The 16971-nt window shown below is 47.7% G+C and overlaps 1 protein-coding gene across 1 annotated transcript in view; it reads right to left on the bottom strand.

Moving 5' to 3' along the window:
- Positions 1 to 16971, bottom strand: part of LOC147104997 (tyrosine-protein phosphatase non-receptor type 22-like) — a 133501-nt gene that overhangs the window by 106272 nt on the left and 10258 nt on the right. Inside the window, exon 2 of the mRNA XM_086010993.1 lies at positions 3275 to 3383. Within this exon, the coding sequence (XP_085867119.1) occupies positions 3275 to 3383 (109 nt within the window). The remainder of the gene's footprint in view (positions 1 to 3274; positions 3384 to 16971) is intronic.

Raw genomic sequence — 16971 nt, 5'->3', positions numbered from 1 at the left:
TGTTATTGCTGTTGTTATGTTGGTTGAGGGATAAATATTGGCCCAGGACACTGGGGAGTATAACCCTGCTCTTCTTCAAAATAGTGCCATGGGATCTTTAACATCCACCTAAGACAGCAGATGGTGCCTTGATTTAAAGTTTCATCTGAAAGACAGAAACGTTCCTGTCTTTTCTTATTGGGTGTGTTTCAGCCATGTGTATATTGATCCAGGGCAGAACGGTATGGAGCGAGGAGCCAGCAGAATCTCTGTACAATTCAACTAATACATCCAGGATTGTTTCAGCTACCAAGAGTTAATTTTAAACTTGAAGGCGATTCACTTGCAAACTGGGGTCGCAGATCTATGAAGGTTTGTGAAGGCAATTCCAGGAGGTCCACAGAGTCGTCATTTTTATATCTTTCTGCCACAACCTCTGTGTTTTTATGTCTTTATTCAGTGTGTCAGTATTCACAATGGGTCTCCGGGAGTGTGTCAGTATTTACAGGGGGTCCCCAGGAGTGTGTCAGTATTTACAGGGGGTCCCCGGGAGTGTGTCAGTATTTACGGGGGGTCCCCGGGAGTGTGTCAGTATTTACAGAGGGTCCCCGGGAGTGTGTCAGTATTTACAGGGGGTCCCCAGGAGTGTGTCAGTATTTACAGGGAGTCCCCAGGAGTGTGTCGGTACTTACAGGGGGTCCTCGGGAGTGTGTCGGTATTTACAGGGGGTCCCCGAGAGTGTGTCGGTATTTACAGGGGGTCCCCAGGAGTGTGTCGGTATTTACAGGGGGTCCCCAGGAGTGTGTCGGTATTTACAGGGGGTTCCCAGGAGTGTGTCGGTATTTACAGGGGGTCCCCGGGAGTGTGTCAGTATTTACAGGGGGTCCCCAGGAGTGTGTCGGTATTTACAGGGGGTCCCCGGGAGTGTGTCGGTATTTTCAGGGGGTCCCCAGGAGTGTGTCGGTATTTACAGGGGGTCTCCGGGAGTGTGTCAGTATTTACAGGGGTCCCCGGGAGTGTGTTGGTATTTACAGGGGGGTCTCTGGGAGTGTGTCGGTATTTACAGGGGGTCCCCGGGAATGTGTTGGTATTTACAGGGGGTCCCTGGGAATGTGTTGGTATTTACAGGGGGGTCCCTAGAGATCTGTTTGAAAACCAGCGATTTAATTCGATATAACTGATACATTTCTCCTTGATACAAATGGACCGTGACATTGAAATGTTGACATCACACTGTGTGGACCCCGAGGGGCAAACAACGGCATCTCTGGAGAAAGTGTCTGGTGATCTCCAGTGTATCATCTCTCAGCTTTTCATTTGTGGTTGGGAGGGTCGGGGTGATCGCCAGGGGGTCGAAGTTCACTAGAGGGTTTGGTGATTGCTGGGGGGTTGGTGAGCGCAGTGGGGGCGCTCGCAGGGGTGTTGGTGATTGTGGGAGGTTGGTGATCGTGGTGGGGCGGTTTGGTGATTGCGAGGGGTGTCAGTGATCGCGGGGGGTTCGATGATCCTGGTGGGGGGGGGGGGGCGTCGGTGATCGCGGCAGGGGGGGGTTGTTGTCGGTGGGAGATTGTGGAGATGGCGGTGGTGGTTTACAGGGTCAGTTTGTCGGGCTGGGTGGGAAACACTCTGGCTCCTCCTGGCCCACAAGCAGTGCTATAAAGGCAGTGACCGGGTGGATACTGATCTTCTTGCCTCCTTTTACCTGCCGGGTTTCCCGAGGCCTGGGATGTCTGGCCAGCATGCGTTAAAAATAGAAACACTGTTAAAGTGACAGCACACAGCCCCATTTAAAGGTTTCAACGACCGTCCTGCCTCCTGAGAGCAGATCAGTTGAGTGTGCCTCATCCTGCTGAAACCGGAGGTGGGCGTGTTCGAAGCGGGTCAGGTTTCTATTTCAGATTTTTAAACATTTTAACCTCCTGCCTGACCCAAACCCACCCGACTTTGGGAGTTAAAATTACTGAAAAGAATTCAATCAGTGATGTTCTGCACAGGATAGCGTCCCCAAAACCTAAACCCTAAAACTTGCAATAATTCTTAGATCTAGTTAGCATTGGCACAAAACATATTGACCCGGTATTTGCGGTCCTGATGACGGTGAACTGGCAGCATTCACCGTCATTTCGCCTTTGAAACTGACCGCAACTTCAGGATTTAGCGCTCGTGCAGCCCAACGTGGAAATCCCGAAGTTGCGGTCTGTCATTCACTGCGCCCCCCACTGGCTGCACTGTCCGCCCACCCCCCGCCACTGAGCCGGCGATCAGTGAAATCTCTCAAACCAGGGAAACTGACGAAAACTCCGGCTCTTCCACGGTAATTACGCTGTTAAACTTCCCACTCAAAGTTAGACCCAAAGGGATTGGGTGTAGCTGGGGTTTAAACAGCATATTGACTGCTAAACAAAGGTTAGGGGGTCTGAAAAACTCATTTTAATTTTGTGCAGTTATCAAATTTATCCATTTTAATAAAAATTTAATATTTTAAGAAACTTTTAAATTTTTTGAAAACTTTTTAAAAAAGTTTGTTCATCTTTATTTCAGTTTTGTCTTTTCTACATGTGGGAGCCCCAATCTTTGTTTTGCCCTCTCCAAGAGTTTACTCACTTCCTGGTTCGCTGTCTGTGAGAATTCTACGTTTTGATTGGCCGCTTAGACAGCCAGTTGACATCACAGCAGCTCGCGCTCGGGGATCCCCACTGTATTACGTCGATTTGAACTGAACGTCGGAAAACCCGAACTACTCGACACAGCGATCGCGCGATCTTTGTGCGGAGCATATTTCGGGGCCGGCGGCGAACACCTTCGCTTCGCCACTGACCGCACATTCCAGGCCAACAGGAATATTTAGCTACAAGTGGAAAAGGCTTCAAATTTAGCCCATCTTGTGTCACTAGACATCCAATCATAACCTTCAAATCCAGTGAATCAAAAGCTTGTGTTTCTGGGTGTAATGTATACAACATTGAAGGGACTACTTTGTTTTGCGGATGTACATCCTTAGTTGCAAGCGTATATAACAGACGCGTATCGATTTGTATAGTCAGTGCCGAAGTTCCAGTTAACCAGTAAAGATCACTTGAAGTTACTCTCAGTCTCTGCTGCTTTATTATTTTATGTAGTTGTGTATAGCGGTACAAACACAACACTGAGCAATCGACACAAGACCCTCGGTGATGGTACCAGGGCAAAGAAAAATGAACAGAAGTTAAAAACAGAAAAGTTCTCTGGAATCCAGCCAGGCGACAGTGGCCTATGAGAAGGATCGGGAGATTTGAAACAGAAGATCTTGACTTACAGGGTACAATGTCTTTGTAACGATTCTTCTTCACATTGTCTGGCTTCTCTGCGTTCCCTGATGGGTAGATTTTATCATTCTTGTTCTTCATTGACTGCCTTTTCAATCTCTGCAGGGGATAAGCAAGAACAGCACAAAGTCAGATTTCCAAATTATTGCAGCCTTCCTTCTGGCAATGACCTCTGTTAGAAACAGTCTCTCTCGTTTACAAAACCCTTGTTCGCCTGCAAGCTTTCCCCTTGAACAAATCTTTCAGATAGCAGCGTGTCATCGGACAATTGAGGAGTCATGTGGGTCTCCAGCTCAACTGGCAGAATCCGAGAATGTTACAGCACGGAACAGGCCATTCAGCCCATCTCCTTTGTGGTGATATTTTTCTCCACATGAATCAGTTAGTCTAATCCCACTCTCCCCCTCACTCCCCGCACCCTTTAATATCCCACCCAGTCTAATCCCACTCTCCCCCTCACTCCCCGCACCCTTTAATATCCCACCCAGTCTAATCCCACTCTCTCCCTCACTCCCCAGACCCTTTAATATCCCACCCAGTCTAATCCCACTCTCCTGCTCACTCCCCACACCCTTTAATATCCCACCCAGTCTAATCCCACTCTCCTGCTCACCCCCCACACCCTTTATTATCCCACCTAGTCTAATCCCAATCTCCTGCTCACTCCCCGTACCCTTCAATATCCCACCCAGTCTAATCCCACTCTCCTGCTCACTCCCCGTACCCTTCAATATCCCACCCAGTCTAATCCCACTCTCCTGCTCACTCCCCGTACCCTTCAATATCCCACCCAGTCTAATCCCACTCTCCTGCTCACTCCCCGTACCCTTCAATATCCCACCCAGTCTAATCCCACTCTCCTGCTCACTCCCCGTACCCTTCAATATCCCACCCAGTCTAATCCCACTCTCCTGCTCACCCCCCACACCCTTTATTATCCCACCCAGTCTAATCCCACTCTCCTGCTCACTCCACGTACCCTTTAATATTACACCCAGTCTAATCCCACTCTCCTGCTCACTCCCCGTACCCTTTAATATCCCACCCAGTCTAATCCCACTCTCCCCTCACTCCCCGTACCCTTTAATATCCCACCCAGTCTAATCCCACTCTCCCCCTCACTCCCCGCACCCTTTAATATCCCACCCAGTCTAATCCCACTCTCCCCCTCACTCCCCGCACCCTTTAATATCCCACCCAGTCTAATCCCACTCTCCCCCTCACTCCCTGCACCCTTTAATATCCCACCCAGTCTAATCCCACTCTCCCCCCTCACTCCCCGTACCCTTTAATATCCCACCCAGTCTAATCCCACTCTCCCCCTCACTCCCCGTACCCTTTAATATCCCACCCAGTCTAATCCCACTCTCCCCCTCACTCCCCGTACCCTTTAATATCCCACCCAGTCTAATCCCACTCTCCCCCTCACTCCCCGTACCCTTTAATATCCCACCCAGTCTAATCCCACTCTCCCCCTCACTCCCCGTACCCTTTAATATCCCACCCAGTCTAATCCCACTCTCCTGCTCACTCCCCACACCCTTTAATATCACACCCAGTCTAATCCCACTCTCCTGCTCACTCCCTGTACCCTTTAATATCCCACCCAGTCTAATCCCACTCTCCCCCTCACTCCCCATCCTATTTAACATTCATCTTTTTCAAGCAACTAACTTCCTTTTCAAAGAATTTCTGGGCTCTGACAATGGTTTCTGCATTCTAACTACCCTCGGTGTGAAGAACTTGTGTCTAATGTACACTTTAATTCATTTTGTGATTATCTTCAATTTGTTCCCTCTTGTTACTCTCTCACTCACCAGTGGAAACAATTTATTGTTATCTACTATCACAACCCTTCACAATCTCAAAGACCTTTTTCCACCTCAGCCCTAGTGGAAAAAAAGCTCTAACTTCTCAAGTCTTTCTACATGTCTGTAACCCCCTCACCCCTGGTAACATCTTAGTGAAACTACATTGTACCTTTTCCATTTCTGTTATACCCTTCCCATAATGGGCTTTCCAAACTGGGTGGAGGCCTGACAATTACTAGCAGCTGAACTAAATTTAACTGGCCTATAACTTCCTGATTTATCCTGATCTTCCTCATCCCTTCTTCCCTCACTTCCTCAAGCGTAAACCATCAGACCCTGGTGATCTGTCCAGCCTAAGTTTGAGTAACGTCTTCCGTCCAATCTCTCTGAAGGATGGCCTGTGGCTTCCCACTCTACTCCTCCCTCTCACAGGGCAGATAATAAAAAGAAAGCTCGGCTATAATCTTCCAAAATCCTGTGGTAAGGAAAATTGCGCCATCCCAAAACCCACCTCCCCTGTGAAAACTAAAGAAAAGCACTTACTTATCACATAGAATTAGATAATTTACAGCACAGAAGCAGGCCATTCGGCCCAACTGGTCCGTGCCGGTGTTTATGCTCCACACAAGCCTCCTCCCACCCCACTTCATCTCACCCCATCACCATATCCATCTATTCCTTTCTCCCTCATGTGTTTATCCAGCTTCTCCTTAAATACATCTATACTATTCGCCTCAACCACTCCCTGTGGTAGCGAGTTCCACATTCTCACCACTCTCTGGGTAAAGAAGTTTCTCCTGAATTCCCGATTGGATTTATTAGTGACAATCTTACGTTCTAAGTTTACAACCCCTAGTTTTTACTTGTGTGGCTGTAAGCCCTGAATGAAGCAGAGTTTCCTCCACCCATCCTTATTGGCTCCTGACAGCACCGATGTGTCTTTGGCCTCGAGTCCATCGATGTCACCTGTCTTTAGGTAAGATCACGGAAGCCGATTGAGACCTTCCTGTGAACCATCCCACCCCATCTCAGGATTAAACTAGACTATTCATTTTGAGAACAGCAGGGAAAAGTTGCTCGGGGCAACTCTGCCATTCCTTCACTCTCCACCAGAGTTTTCCTTCCTTCATCTCTTCATAGTCGGCACGGATTTGTTAACATAGTAACATAGAGATAGGAACAGGAGTAGGCCATTCGGCCCTTCGAGCCTGCTCCGCCATTCAATGAGATCATGGCTGATCCTCGTCTGAGATCATAGCTGATCTTACCAGTTCAGTACCCCGTCCCCGCCTTTTCTCCGTAACCCTTAATCCCCTTAGCCTTCAGAAATATATCCAATTCTCTCTTGAAAATATTTATTGAATTAGCCTTCACAGCCCTCTGTGGCAGGGAATTCCACAGGCTCACCACTCTTTGAGTGAAGAAATTCTTCCTCATCTCTGTTTTAAATGATTTGCCCGCTATTTTTAGACTGTGGCCCCTGGTTCTGTGCTCCCTGGCCATTGGAAACATTCTCTCTGAATTCAGCCTGTCCAGGCCTGCCATAATTTTATATGTTTCGATGAGATCCCCTCTCAATCTTCTAAACTCCAGTGAGTACAAGCCCAAACTATTTAATCTCTCTTCGTAGGTCATTCCCGCCATTCCAGGTATCAGCCTGGTGAATCGCCGTTGCACTCTTTCCATGGCAAGAACATCCTTCCGCAGATGGGGCGACCAAAACTGTACACAATACTCCAGATGCGGTCTCACCAGCACCTTGTACAGCTGTAGTAAGGTATCCCTATTCCTATACTCGAACCCCCTTGATATGAAGGCCAACATACCATTTGCCTTCTTAATCGCCTGTTGCACCTGCATGCTCTCCTTCAGTGACTGGTGCACAAGAACACCCAGGTCCCTCTGCACTTCCCCATCTCCCAATCTATTGCCATTTAGATAATAATCTACCCTCCTGTTTTTACCCCCAAAGTGGATAACCTCGCATTTATCCACATTATAGTGCATCTGCCACGTATCCGCCCATTCCCCCAACCTGTCTAAATCGCACTGTAGCCTCCTGACATCCTCATCAGAGCCCACCCCTCCTCCTAGTTTAGTGTCGTCAGCGAATTTGGAAATATTGCATCCAATTCCCTGATCCAGATCATTTATATATATTGTGAACAGCTGGGGTCCCAGGACAGATCCTTGCGGCACCCCGCTGGTCACTGCCTGCCACTCTGAAAACGAGCCGTTTATTCCAACTCTCTGTTTTCTATCCGCCAGCCAGTTCTCTATCCACGTTAATACTTTGCCCCCAATCCCATGAGCCTTAATTTTGCATGACAATCTTTTGTGTGGAACCTTATCGAAGGCTTTCTGGAAGTCAAGGTACACCACATCCACTGGCTCTCCCCCATCTATTTTACCAGTTACTTCCTCAAAAAATTCCAGCAGATTAGTCAAACACGATTTACCCTTTGTAAATCCATGTTGACTCTGTCCGATCCTTTCCCCATTTGTCAAGTGCTCCGCTATTTTATCCTTAATAATGGACTCTAGCATTTTGCCCACAACCGATGTAAGGCTTACTGGTCTATAATTCCCTGCTTTCTCTCTACCCCCCTTTTTAAATATTGGGGTAACATTAGCTACCCTCCAATCCACGGGTACTGTTCCCGAGTCAATGGAGTTCCGGAAGATGATCCTTAGAGCATCTGCTATCTCCAGGGCCACCTCCTTAAGTACCCTAGGATGTAGTTTATCAGGCCCCGGGGATTTGTCGGCCTTCAGTCCCCTCAACTTACCCAACACCATATCCCTAGAGATACTAATTTCTGTCAGCTCCTCCCTCTCATTAGTCCCTATGTTTGCAGATATTCCTGGGAGGTTATTTGTGTCCTCCTTTGTGAATACAGAACCAAAGTATGAGTTTAATTGGTCTGCCATTTCCTTATTCTCCATTATATATTCTCCCGAATCGGACTGCAGGGGACCGACTTGGGATTTTACCAGTCTTTTCCTCCTGATATACCGATAAAAGCTTTTGCAGTCTGTCTTTATTTTTGCTGCAAGTTTACTTTCGTATTCTATTTTCCCCTTCCTGATTAATCCCTTTGTCCTCTTCTGCTGTATCCTGTACTGCCCCCAATCTTCCGGTCTGGTGCTTTTTTTTGCCAGTTGATATGCCCTTTTTTTTGATTTTATGCTGTCCCTAATTTCCCTCGTTATCCACGGTTGAGTCACCTTTTTAGGTTTATTTTTATGCCAAACCGGTATAAACATGTTCTGGAATTCTTCCATTCTATCTTTGAATGCTTGCCATTGTCTATCCACTGTCAATCCCCCCAGAAACACCACCCAATCAATCTTACCCAATTCCCGTCTCATACCCTCGTAATTCCCTTTATTTAAGTTCTGGACCTTAGTCTCTGATTCAATTTCCTCACTCTCCATCTCGACTGAGAGCTCGATCATATTATGATCGCTCTGACCCAAGGGGCCTCGTACAAGAAGATTGCTGATAAGTCCCTTCTCATTGCACAATACCCAGTCTAAAATGGCCTGATCTCGAGTCGGCTCCTCGACATATTGGTCCAGATAACCGTCCCGAAAACATTCCAGGAATTCCTCCTCCTCAGAATTTTTACTAATTTGGGTAGTCCAATCAATATGTAAATTAAAGTCACCCATGATGACAGCTGTGCTCTTATCGCACGCTTCTCTAATTTCCCTTTTTATGCCTTCCCTCACCTCCATATTACTATTTGGAGGCCTATATATCACACCCACTAACGTTTTCCTCCCCTTGCTATTTCTCATTTCTACCCATACAGATTCCGTTTCATCCGAGTTAATATCCTTCCTTTCCATTGCATTAATCCCCTCCTTTACCAGCAATGCTACCCCACCTCCCCTACCTTTTTGCCGATCCTTCCTAAATATTGTATATCCCTGGATGTTAAGTTCCCAGCCTTGCCCACCCTGCAGCCACGTTTCTGTAATCCCAATCAAATCATACTTGTTTACCTCTATTTCCACAACTAATTCATCCACCTTGTTCCTAATGCTTCTAGCATTAAGATACAAAGCCTTCAGGCTTGCTTTTTTCACACTCTCATTATGAATTAGTTTGGCCCTTTGTGTTTCTCTCCTTTGCTTATTGCTTCTCACCTTTCTACCATCTATTTCTGACTTCATATGACTTCCCTCTTTTCCACTACCTAGGTTCCCATCCCCCTGCCAAATTAGTTTAAATCCTCCCGAACCGTCCTAGAAAATATTACCCCGAGGACATCGGCTCCCTCACAGTTCAGGTGTAGACCGTCCCCTTGGTACAGGTCACTCCTCCCCAAGAACTGGTCGTGTCTGACAAACTTGATTGAATTTTTTGAGGAGGTACCGAGGAGGGTAGATGAGGGTAGTGCGTTTGATGTAGTGTATATGGACTTTAGCAAGGCTTTTGATAAGGTTCCACATGGCAGACTGGTCATGAAGTTAAAAGCCCATGGGATCCAGGGCAAAGTGTCAAGTTGGATTCAAAACTGGCTCGGAGACAGGAAGCAGAGGGTAATGGTTGATGGGTGTTTTTGTGACTGGAAGGCTGTTTCCAGTGGGGTTCCGCAGGGCTCAGTACTAGGTCCCTTGCTTTTTGTGGTATATATCAACGACCTAGACTTGAATATAGGGGGTATGATTAAGAAGTTTGCAGATGATACTAAAATTGGCTGTGTGGTTGATACTGAAGCAGGAAGCTGTAGACTGCAGGAAGATATCAATAAATTGGTCAGGTGGGCAGAACAGAGGCAAATGGAATTCAAACCGGAGAAGTGTGAGGCAATGCATTTGGGGAGGGATAACAAGGAAAGGGAATACACAATGGCCCAGAAATTCGGGTCGGGGGCTTCCCGCGGGTGCAAGCCCCCGACCTGCACTTACCTTGCGCGCCGGCCGTTGAGCTGTGGGCCCCCGTGAAATTCCAATCCTGGGCCTGCTACAGCTGCCGGCGCGCAGTGCTTGCGTATCCCAGGGGCGCAGTTAGTTCGATGCGTCCCCTGGGATCACGTGGGCCATGGAGAGCCAATCGGAGCAGGGAATGCTCCATTCATAAGTTTGACAGGAAGAGCTGTCAAAACTTATAAATACTACGGGCCCCAAAACATCACTAAATCTTCAAATAATTTTTTTTTAAATCACATTTTTTAAATAAACTATAAATTACATGAAATAACTATTTTAAACAATAATTAAAATTTTTGAAAAAAATCATTTTATTTTCTAACGGGGCTAAAAATAAACTTACCTTGCTTTAAAGTATTTAAAAACAATTAACCTCCGGAAAAAATGTTTTAATTTTAATTAATTCACCACTTACCTTGTAAAAAGCAGGCCTTGCGACTGCTTTTTAAATGTCTAACTTCTAGAGACTTACCCTCCCGGGAAAACCTGCAAAAAAAACGTAAGTTTGATGCGCACGCGCTGCCCCTCCTGCGCATGCGTTCGAACTCTGAACCCCTTCTTTCAGGGGAACGGACAGTGCATGCAGGAAACCGGCACTTCCATTGGGCTTATGGGTGAGTACCCCGTGCGTACTCACCCGTGGAGACCCGAAGTTCTGGGCCATGGTAGGACACTGAGTAGTGTAGAGGAACAAAGGGACCTTGGAGTGCATGTCCACAGATCCCTGAAGGTAGCAGGCCAGTAGATAAGGTGGTTAAGAAGGCATACGGAATGCGTGCCTTTATTAGCCGTGGCATAGAATACAAGAGCAGGGGGGGGTTATGCTTCAACTGTATAAAACACTAGTTAGGCCGCAGCTAGAGTACTGCGTGCAGTTCTGGTCACCACATTACAGGAAGGATGTGATTGCACTAGAGAGGGTGCAGAGGAGATTTACAAGGATGTTGCCGGGAGTAGAGAATCTTAGCTATGAGGAAAGACTGGATAGGCTGGGTCTGTTTTCCTTGGAACGGAGGAGGCTGAGGGGAGACTTTGTTGAGATGTATAAAATTATGAGGGGCCTAGATAAAGTGGATAGAAAGGACCTATTTCCCTTAGCAGAGGGGTCAAAAACCAGGGGACACAGATTTAAAGTAATTGGGGGAAGGTTTAGAAGGGATTTGAGGGGAAATTTCTTCACCCAGAGGGTTGTGGGGGTTCGGAACTCACTGCCTGAAAGGGTGGTAGAGACAGAAACCCTAACCACATTTAAAAAGTACTTGGATGTGCACTTGGGATGCTGTAACCTGCAGGGCTACGGACCAAGAGCTGGGAAGTGGGATTAGGCTGGATAGCTCTTTGTTGGCCGGTGCGGACACCATGGGCCGAAATGGCCTCCTTCCGTGCTGTAACTTTCTGTGATTCTATGAATCGAAGCTCTACCTCTGCCTTAACTATCCTCTTTAATGTGCCTTTAAGGCAGCTTTTGCTTACCCGTTACATTTCTTAGTTTTCTTTCACTCCTTCTCACTTTCTAATCTCCCTTTGGGCTTCTTTCCTCTATATTTGTCCTGGATTTACTTTTCTATTGTCTGCCCGATAAATGCTACTTGCTTCTTTTTTTTTTAAGTTTCAAGTTTGATTCAATCTCCCGATTCATCCATGGAACCCCAGCCTTTGACACACTCCTACTTTCCCTTACTGGAATGGACCCTTTCCATCTCCTGTTTAAGTATTTCCCATCGCTGATCTTGCCCCCTCTTTACTGGAGTTGTGTGAGGAGGATGCCGAGAAACTCCAGGGTGATTTGGACAGGTTGGGTGATTGGGCAGAAACATGGCAAATGAACTATAATGTGGATAAATGTGAGGTTATCCACTTTGGTGGCAAAAACAGGAAGGCAGATTATTATCTGAACGGCAATAGATTGGGAGAAGGAGAAGTGCAACGAGACCTGGGTGTCCTTGAGCACCAGTCGCTGAAGGTAAGCATGCAGGTGCAGCAGGCGGTTGAGAAGGCAAATGGTATGTTGGCCTTCGTAGCGAGAGGGTTTGAGTACAGGAACAAGGATGTCTTGCTGCAGTTGTACAGGGCCTTGGTGAGACCACACCTTGAGTATTGTGTGCAGTTTTGGTCGCCTTATCTGAGGAAGGATGTTCTTGCCATGGAGGGAGTGCAGCGAAGATTCACCAGGCTGATACCTGGGATGGCAGGAATGACGTATGAGGAGAGATTGGGTCGATTGGGCTTATACTCGCTGGAGTTTAGAAGAATGAGAGGAGATCTCATTGAAACTTATAAAATTCTAACAGGACTAGACAGATTGGTGCAAGAAGGCTGTTCCCGATGGCGGGGGAGTCCAGAACCAGGGGTCACAGTCTAAGGATTAGGGGTAAGCCATTTATGACAGAGATGAGGAGGAATTTCTTCACCCAGAGAGTGGTGAACATGTGGAATTCTCTACCACAGAAGGCAGTTGAGGCCAATTCATTAAATATATTCAAGAAGGAGTTAGATATATTTCTTAAGGCTAAAGGGATCAAGGGATATGGGGAGAAGGCAGGGACAGGGTACTGAATTTGGATGATCAGCCATGATCTCATTGAATGGCGGAGCAGGCTCGAGGGGCCGAATAGCCTACTCAGAATCACAGAAACCTCACAGTACAGATAAAGGCCATTTCGGCCCATCGAGCCTGCACTGACACATATCCCACCCGATCCCCGTAACCCCTACACCAACACATATCCCACCCTATCCCCGTAACCCCACGTATTTAATCCCCCTAACACTAAGGGTCAATTTTTTTTATCATAGCCAATCAACCTAACCCGCACATCTTTGGACTGTGGGAGGAAACCGGAGCACCCAGAGAAAACCCACGCAAACACGGGGAGAATGTGCAAACTCCACACAGACAGTCACCCGAGGCCGGATTCGAACCCGGGTCCCTGGCGCTGTGAGGCAACAGTGCTAACCACTATGCCACCGTGCTGCCCAACCTACTCCTGCTCCTATCTTCTATGTTTCCATGTTTCTTCCTCCCCCAGCACAAGGCCACCACTTCCTTTTCTTTGCCTTGCAATTCCTCTCGAGCAGTGAGGTGCCCACTTCCTCCAGTTATTTCCAAAGCTCAGTAACTTTACATAGAATTACAGAGAATGTACAGCACAAAACAGGCCATTTGGCCCCACAGGTCCGTGCCGGTGTTTATGCTCCACACGAGCCTCCTCCCGCCCCTCTTCATCTTACCCTATCAGCATATCCTTCTATTCCTTTCTCCCTCATGTGTTTATCGAGCTGCCCCTTAAATGTATCTATACTCTTCGCCTCAACCACTCCCTGTGGTAGCGAGTTCCACATTCTCACCACTCTCTGGGTAAAGAAGTTTCTCCTGAATTCCTTATTTGATTTATTAGTGACTACCTTATATTTATGGTCCCTAGTTCTGGTCTCCCCCCTCAATTGGAAACATCCTCTCTACATCTACCCTATCAAGCCTGTCATAATCTTAAAGAGCTCCATAAGGTCTTATCAGCCTCATCTTTTCTAGAGAAAAGAGTCCCAGTTGTCTTCACTGAGTAAAGATTCCTTCACCCAACTACCCAGAGAAACATATGCTTTTAAATCCTTCGAGACTCAAAATACCTCAAATTGGTAAAGCAATACTGCAAAAGCTCTTTCATAGGAACATAAGAAATAGGAGCAGGAGTCGGCCATTTGAGCCTGCTCCACCATTCAATAAGATCATGGCTGATTTTTAACCTCGACTCCACCTTCCCACCCTATCCCCCTATCCCTTGATTCCTTTAATGTCCAAAAATCTATCGATCTCAGCCTTGAATATACTCAACGACTGAGCCTCCACAGCCCTCTGGGGTAGAGAATTCCAAAGATTCACCACCCTCCGAGTGAAGAAATTTCTCCTCATCTCAGTCCTCAATGGCCGACCCCTGGTTCTAGACTCTCCAGCCAGGGGAAACATCCTCTCAGCATCTACCCTGTAAATCCCCTTAAAGAATTTATTTGTTTTCTCGTGTAGGTGCACAGAAGCACAGTTTACAGTACAGGAGGCCATTCATCTCTGGGGGTCATTTTAATTATGGGTGATGGTGTAAAATTGAATTGGCCGTCCAATCCACACCTCACCCGATTAACCTTGCCAATGAGATTAATCAAAAGGCGGGGCATATAATGGATGGTCAATTCGCTATCGCCCGGTGTCCACTATTACCCAAACTTAAAATTACCCCCCAGTGTGTCTTTGCTACACCAATCCCTAAATAATGCTACTGTCCTGGTGTCTCCCGAGAGCCTGGTATCTTCCTCTGCTTCAAGTATTTATCCAATTTACGCTAAAAGCTGCAACGGTCTCTGCCTCAACCACTCCCCCCGCTACAACAACCCTCTGTGTAAATACATTTCTCCGAACCTCTCCTCTCACTCACCATTTGAAACTGATGGCCCCTCATCACTGACGCTCCAAACAGAGGAATTTCCCTAGTCACTCAATCCACACTCTTAATGATTTAAAATATCTCTTATTAAACCTCCTCTTAGCCTTGCCTGCTCCAGTGGAAACAGTCCCAGTATCTCAAATATCTCCTCATAACTCTAGTTCCCATCCCGGGCATCATCCTGGTGAATCTACGCTCTCCACACTCCATGGCTTTAATGTCATTCTATAAAGGGCCCCACAATGAGGAGAGATTGAGTAGACTGGGCCTATATTCTCTGGAGTTTAGAAGAATGAGAGGGGATCTCATTGAAACATGTAGGCCTAAAAATTTGGTTGCTTTGCGCCTCCCGTTAGCGCCCTAAGAGGGTGCAAAGCAACTCGCGCCCGGGCAGCCCAGCTGGGCCCCGGGTCGCGCTGTGCTAGGCCTCTCCCCTTTAAGAAGGGGAAGAAGGCCTGCAGTACCGCGGCGCAACGTGCCGGAGAGCGTGGCGCTGCGGCATGTAGCTCCGCGATATTCACTCACAGCGCCCCAAGAGGGAGGCGGGGTGCTTCCAGTAGTACTCCGCTTCCCTCTTGGGGTGGTACCGATGAATTTCGGCCGCGGGGGCGCTAATTCGGCGATGTTAGCGCCCCAAAGGGGGCGCGACTCAATTTTTCCCCTATAAGTTTCTGAGAGGGTTTGACAGGGTAGATGCTGAGAGGTTGTTTCCCCTGGCTGGAGAGTCTAGAACTAGGGGTCACAGTCTCAGGATAAGGGGCCGGCCTTTTAGGACTGAGATGAGGAGAAATTTCTTCACTGAGAGGGTGGTGAATCTTTGGAATTCTCTACCCCAGAGGGCTGTGGAGGCTCAGTCGTTGAGTATATTCAAGGCTGAGATCGATAGATTTTTGGACTCTAGGGAAATCAAGGAATATGGGAATCAGGTGGGAAAGTGGAGTTGAGGTCAAAGATCAGCCATGATCTTATTGAATGGCAGAGCAGGCTCGAGGAGCCGAATGGCCGACTCCTGCTCCTCATTCTTATATTCTAAAATTGCACACAGTCTCTAACTGTGGTCTATCCAATGCCTTGTACAATTTTATCAATACTTCTTTACTCTTGTACTCTATGCCCCTATTTATATGCGGTCGGCCTTTTCTCATGGCTTTATCTACCTGCATCTGTACTTTCAGGGAATGATGTAGTGGAGCCCCTTGGTCTTCATGTTAACCCACACCCTTCAGTGCCTTTCCATTGAGTTTACAGCAATGGGGGGGGAGGGGGGGTGTTGGTGGGCGGAAGGGGAGTGTTAGTTGCGCAGGTACAACGTACATTATTCTGCAACAGAAGTGATGGTGAGGGATCTACACTACAGTGCGGTTTCCTCACAGGATGTGTGGTAGACATTATTCGGCCAATCAAGTTGTTGGCTCGACTCGTTGGTCAGTGCGCCGTTGCTGTGTGCTGCATGGAGTACACTCAGTCCTAGAACAAAGCACACTGTTGTCTGCTTGTTTCAAAAGGCATTTAGCAAACTGCTAGTCCCTTTCAAAGGAAATCAGGGACAAGTGATTGTGCCGTGGCCTTCTATACACTGAGCACGTATTTGAGACATTAAAATAGCATCGATTACATTTTGGTAAAAGCTCTTACTCATTTTTTTTTTTTTACAAAGACTTATGTTAACCTTGAACTTTATTGAAAACATAGGCCTAGAAATTCAGTATCGCCACGTTTGGGGCGCTACAGCCGGGTGTTCGCTAAATTTAGCGCCCGGCGCAACTTAGCGTCACCTTCGGCGAAATTGAGTTGCATCGCCCAAAGAGGTTGCTGCTGCGCTAAAGCAGGCGATGCACGACTATCATAAGGCGCTAAGCTGGAGAGCCGAGGCGCTAACACCGAGGGCGGGCGCAGCGCAGGTGCGGCGAGTTTCTGAATGAAGGCAGACACGCTGGCGCCGGTCAGCTCTTAAAGGGGGAGGGTCGACTTGTTTGGCTGCCATGCCCTGCACACTGCAGCCCTGAAGCAAGGCCTGACCACTGCTGGTTCATCAGTTCTACGCCCTGGACTATGGGGAAGCCCGCTATTCTTCCAAATCCCATTGCACGCTCTTGCTGCTTGTCCAGGGTCATGGGGAGGGAGATGTACTGACATCTCCTTCTGAAAAGGGCATTGTTCACCTGGTGGATGCAGCAATGTACCGCGAACTGGGAGATGTTGGCAATGTCCCCAGTAGCGGATTGGAAGGAGCCGGTGGCATAGAAATGGAGAGCCACCGTCACCTTCACTGCCACCGACAGAGACGTCCTGCTCCTCAGCTGTGGCTGCAGATCTCTGCGAAGCAGGTGGCAGATCTCAGTGACCACCTCCCTTCTGAATCGCAGCCTCCGAACACACTGCTCCTCAGACATGTTCAGATATGAGAACTGCTGGCGGTATACCCTGGGTGGGTAAGGCCTCCTGTGCCGGCACCTGTTGGCCCTTCTCCGTCTGGCCATGACTGGCACTCTCTCACGG

The sequence above is a fragment of the Somniosus microcephalus genome, chromosome 18 (genome assembly GCF_052327205.1).
Source record: "Somniosus microcephalus isolate GS21.2 chromosome 18, FLI_Smic_1.0, whole genome shotgun sequence".
Taxonomy (NCBI): domain Eukaryota; kingdom Metazoa; phylum Chordata; class Chondrichthyes; order Squaliformes; family Somniosidae; genus Somniosus; species Somniosus microcephalus.
Note: the sequence above shows the minus strand (reverse complement) of the source record. Positions and strands in the feature narration are given on the sequence as shown.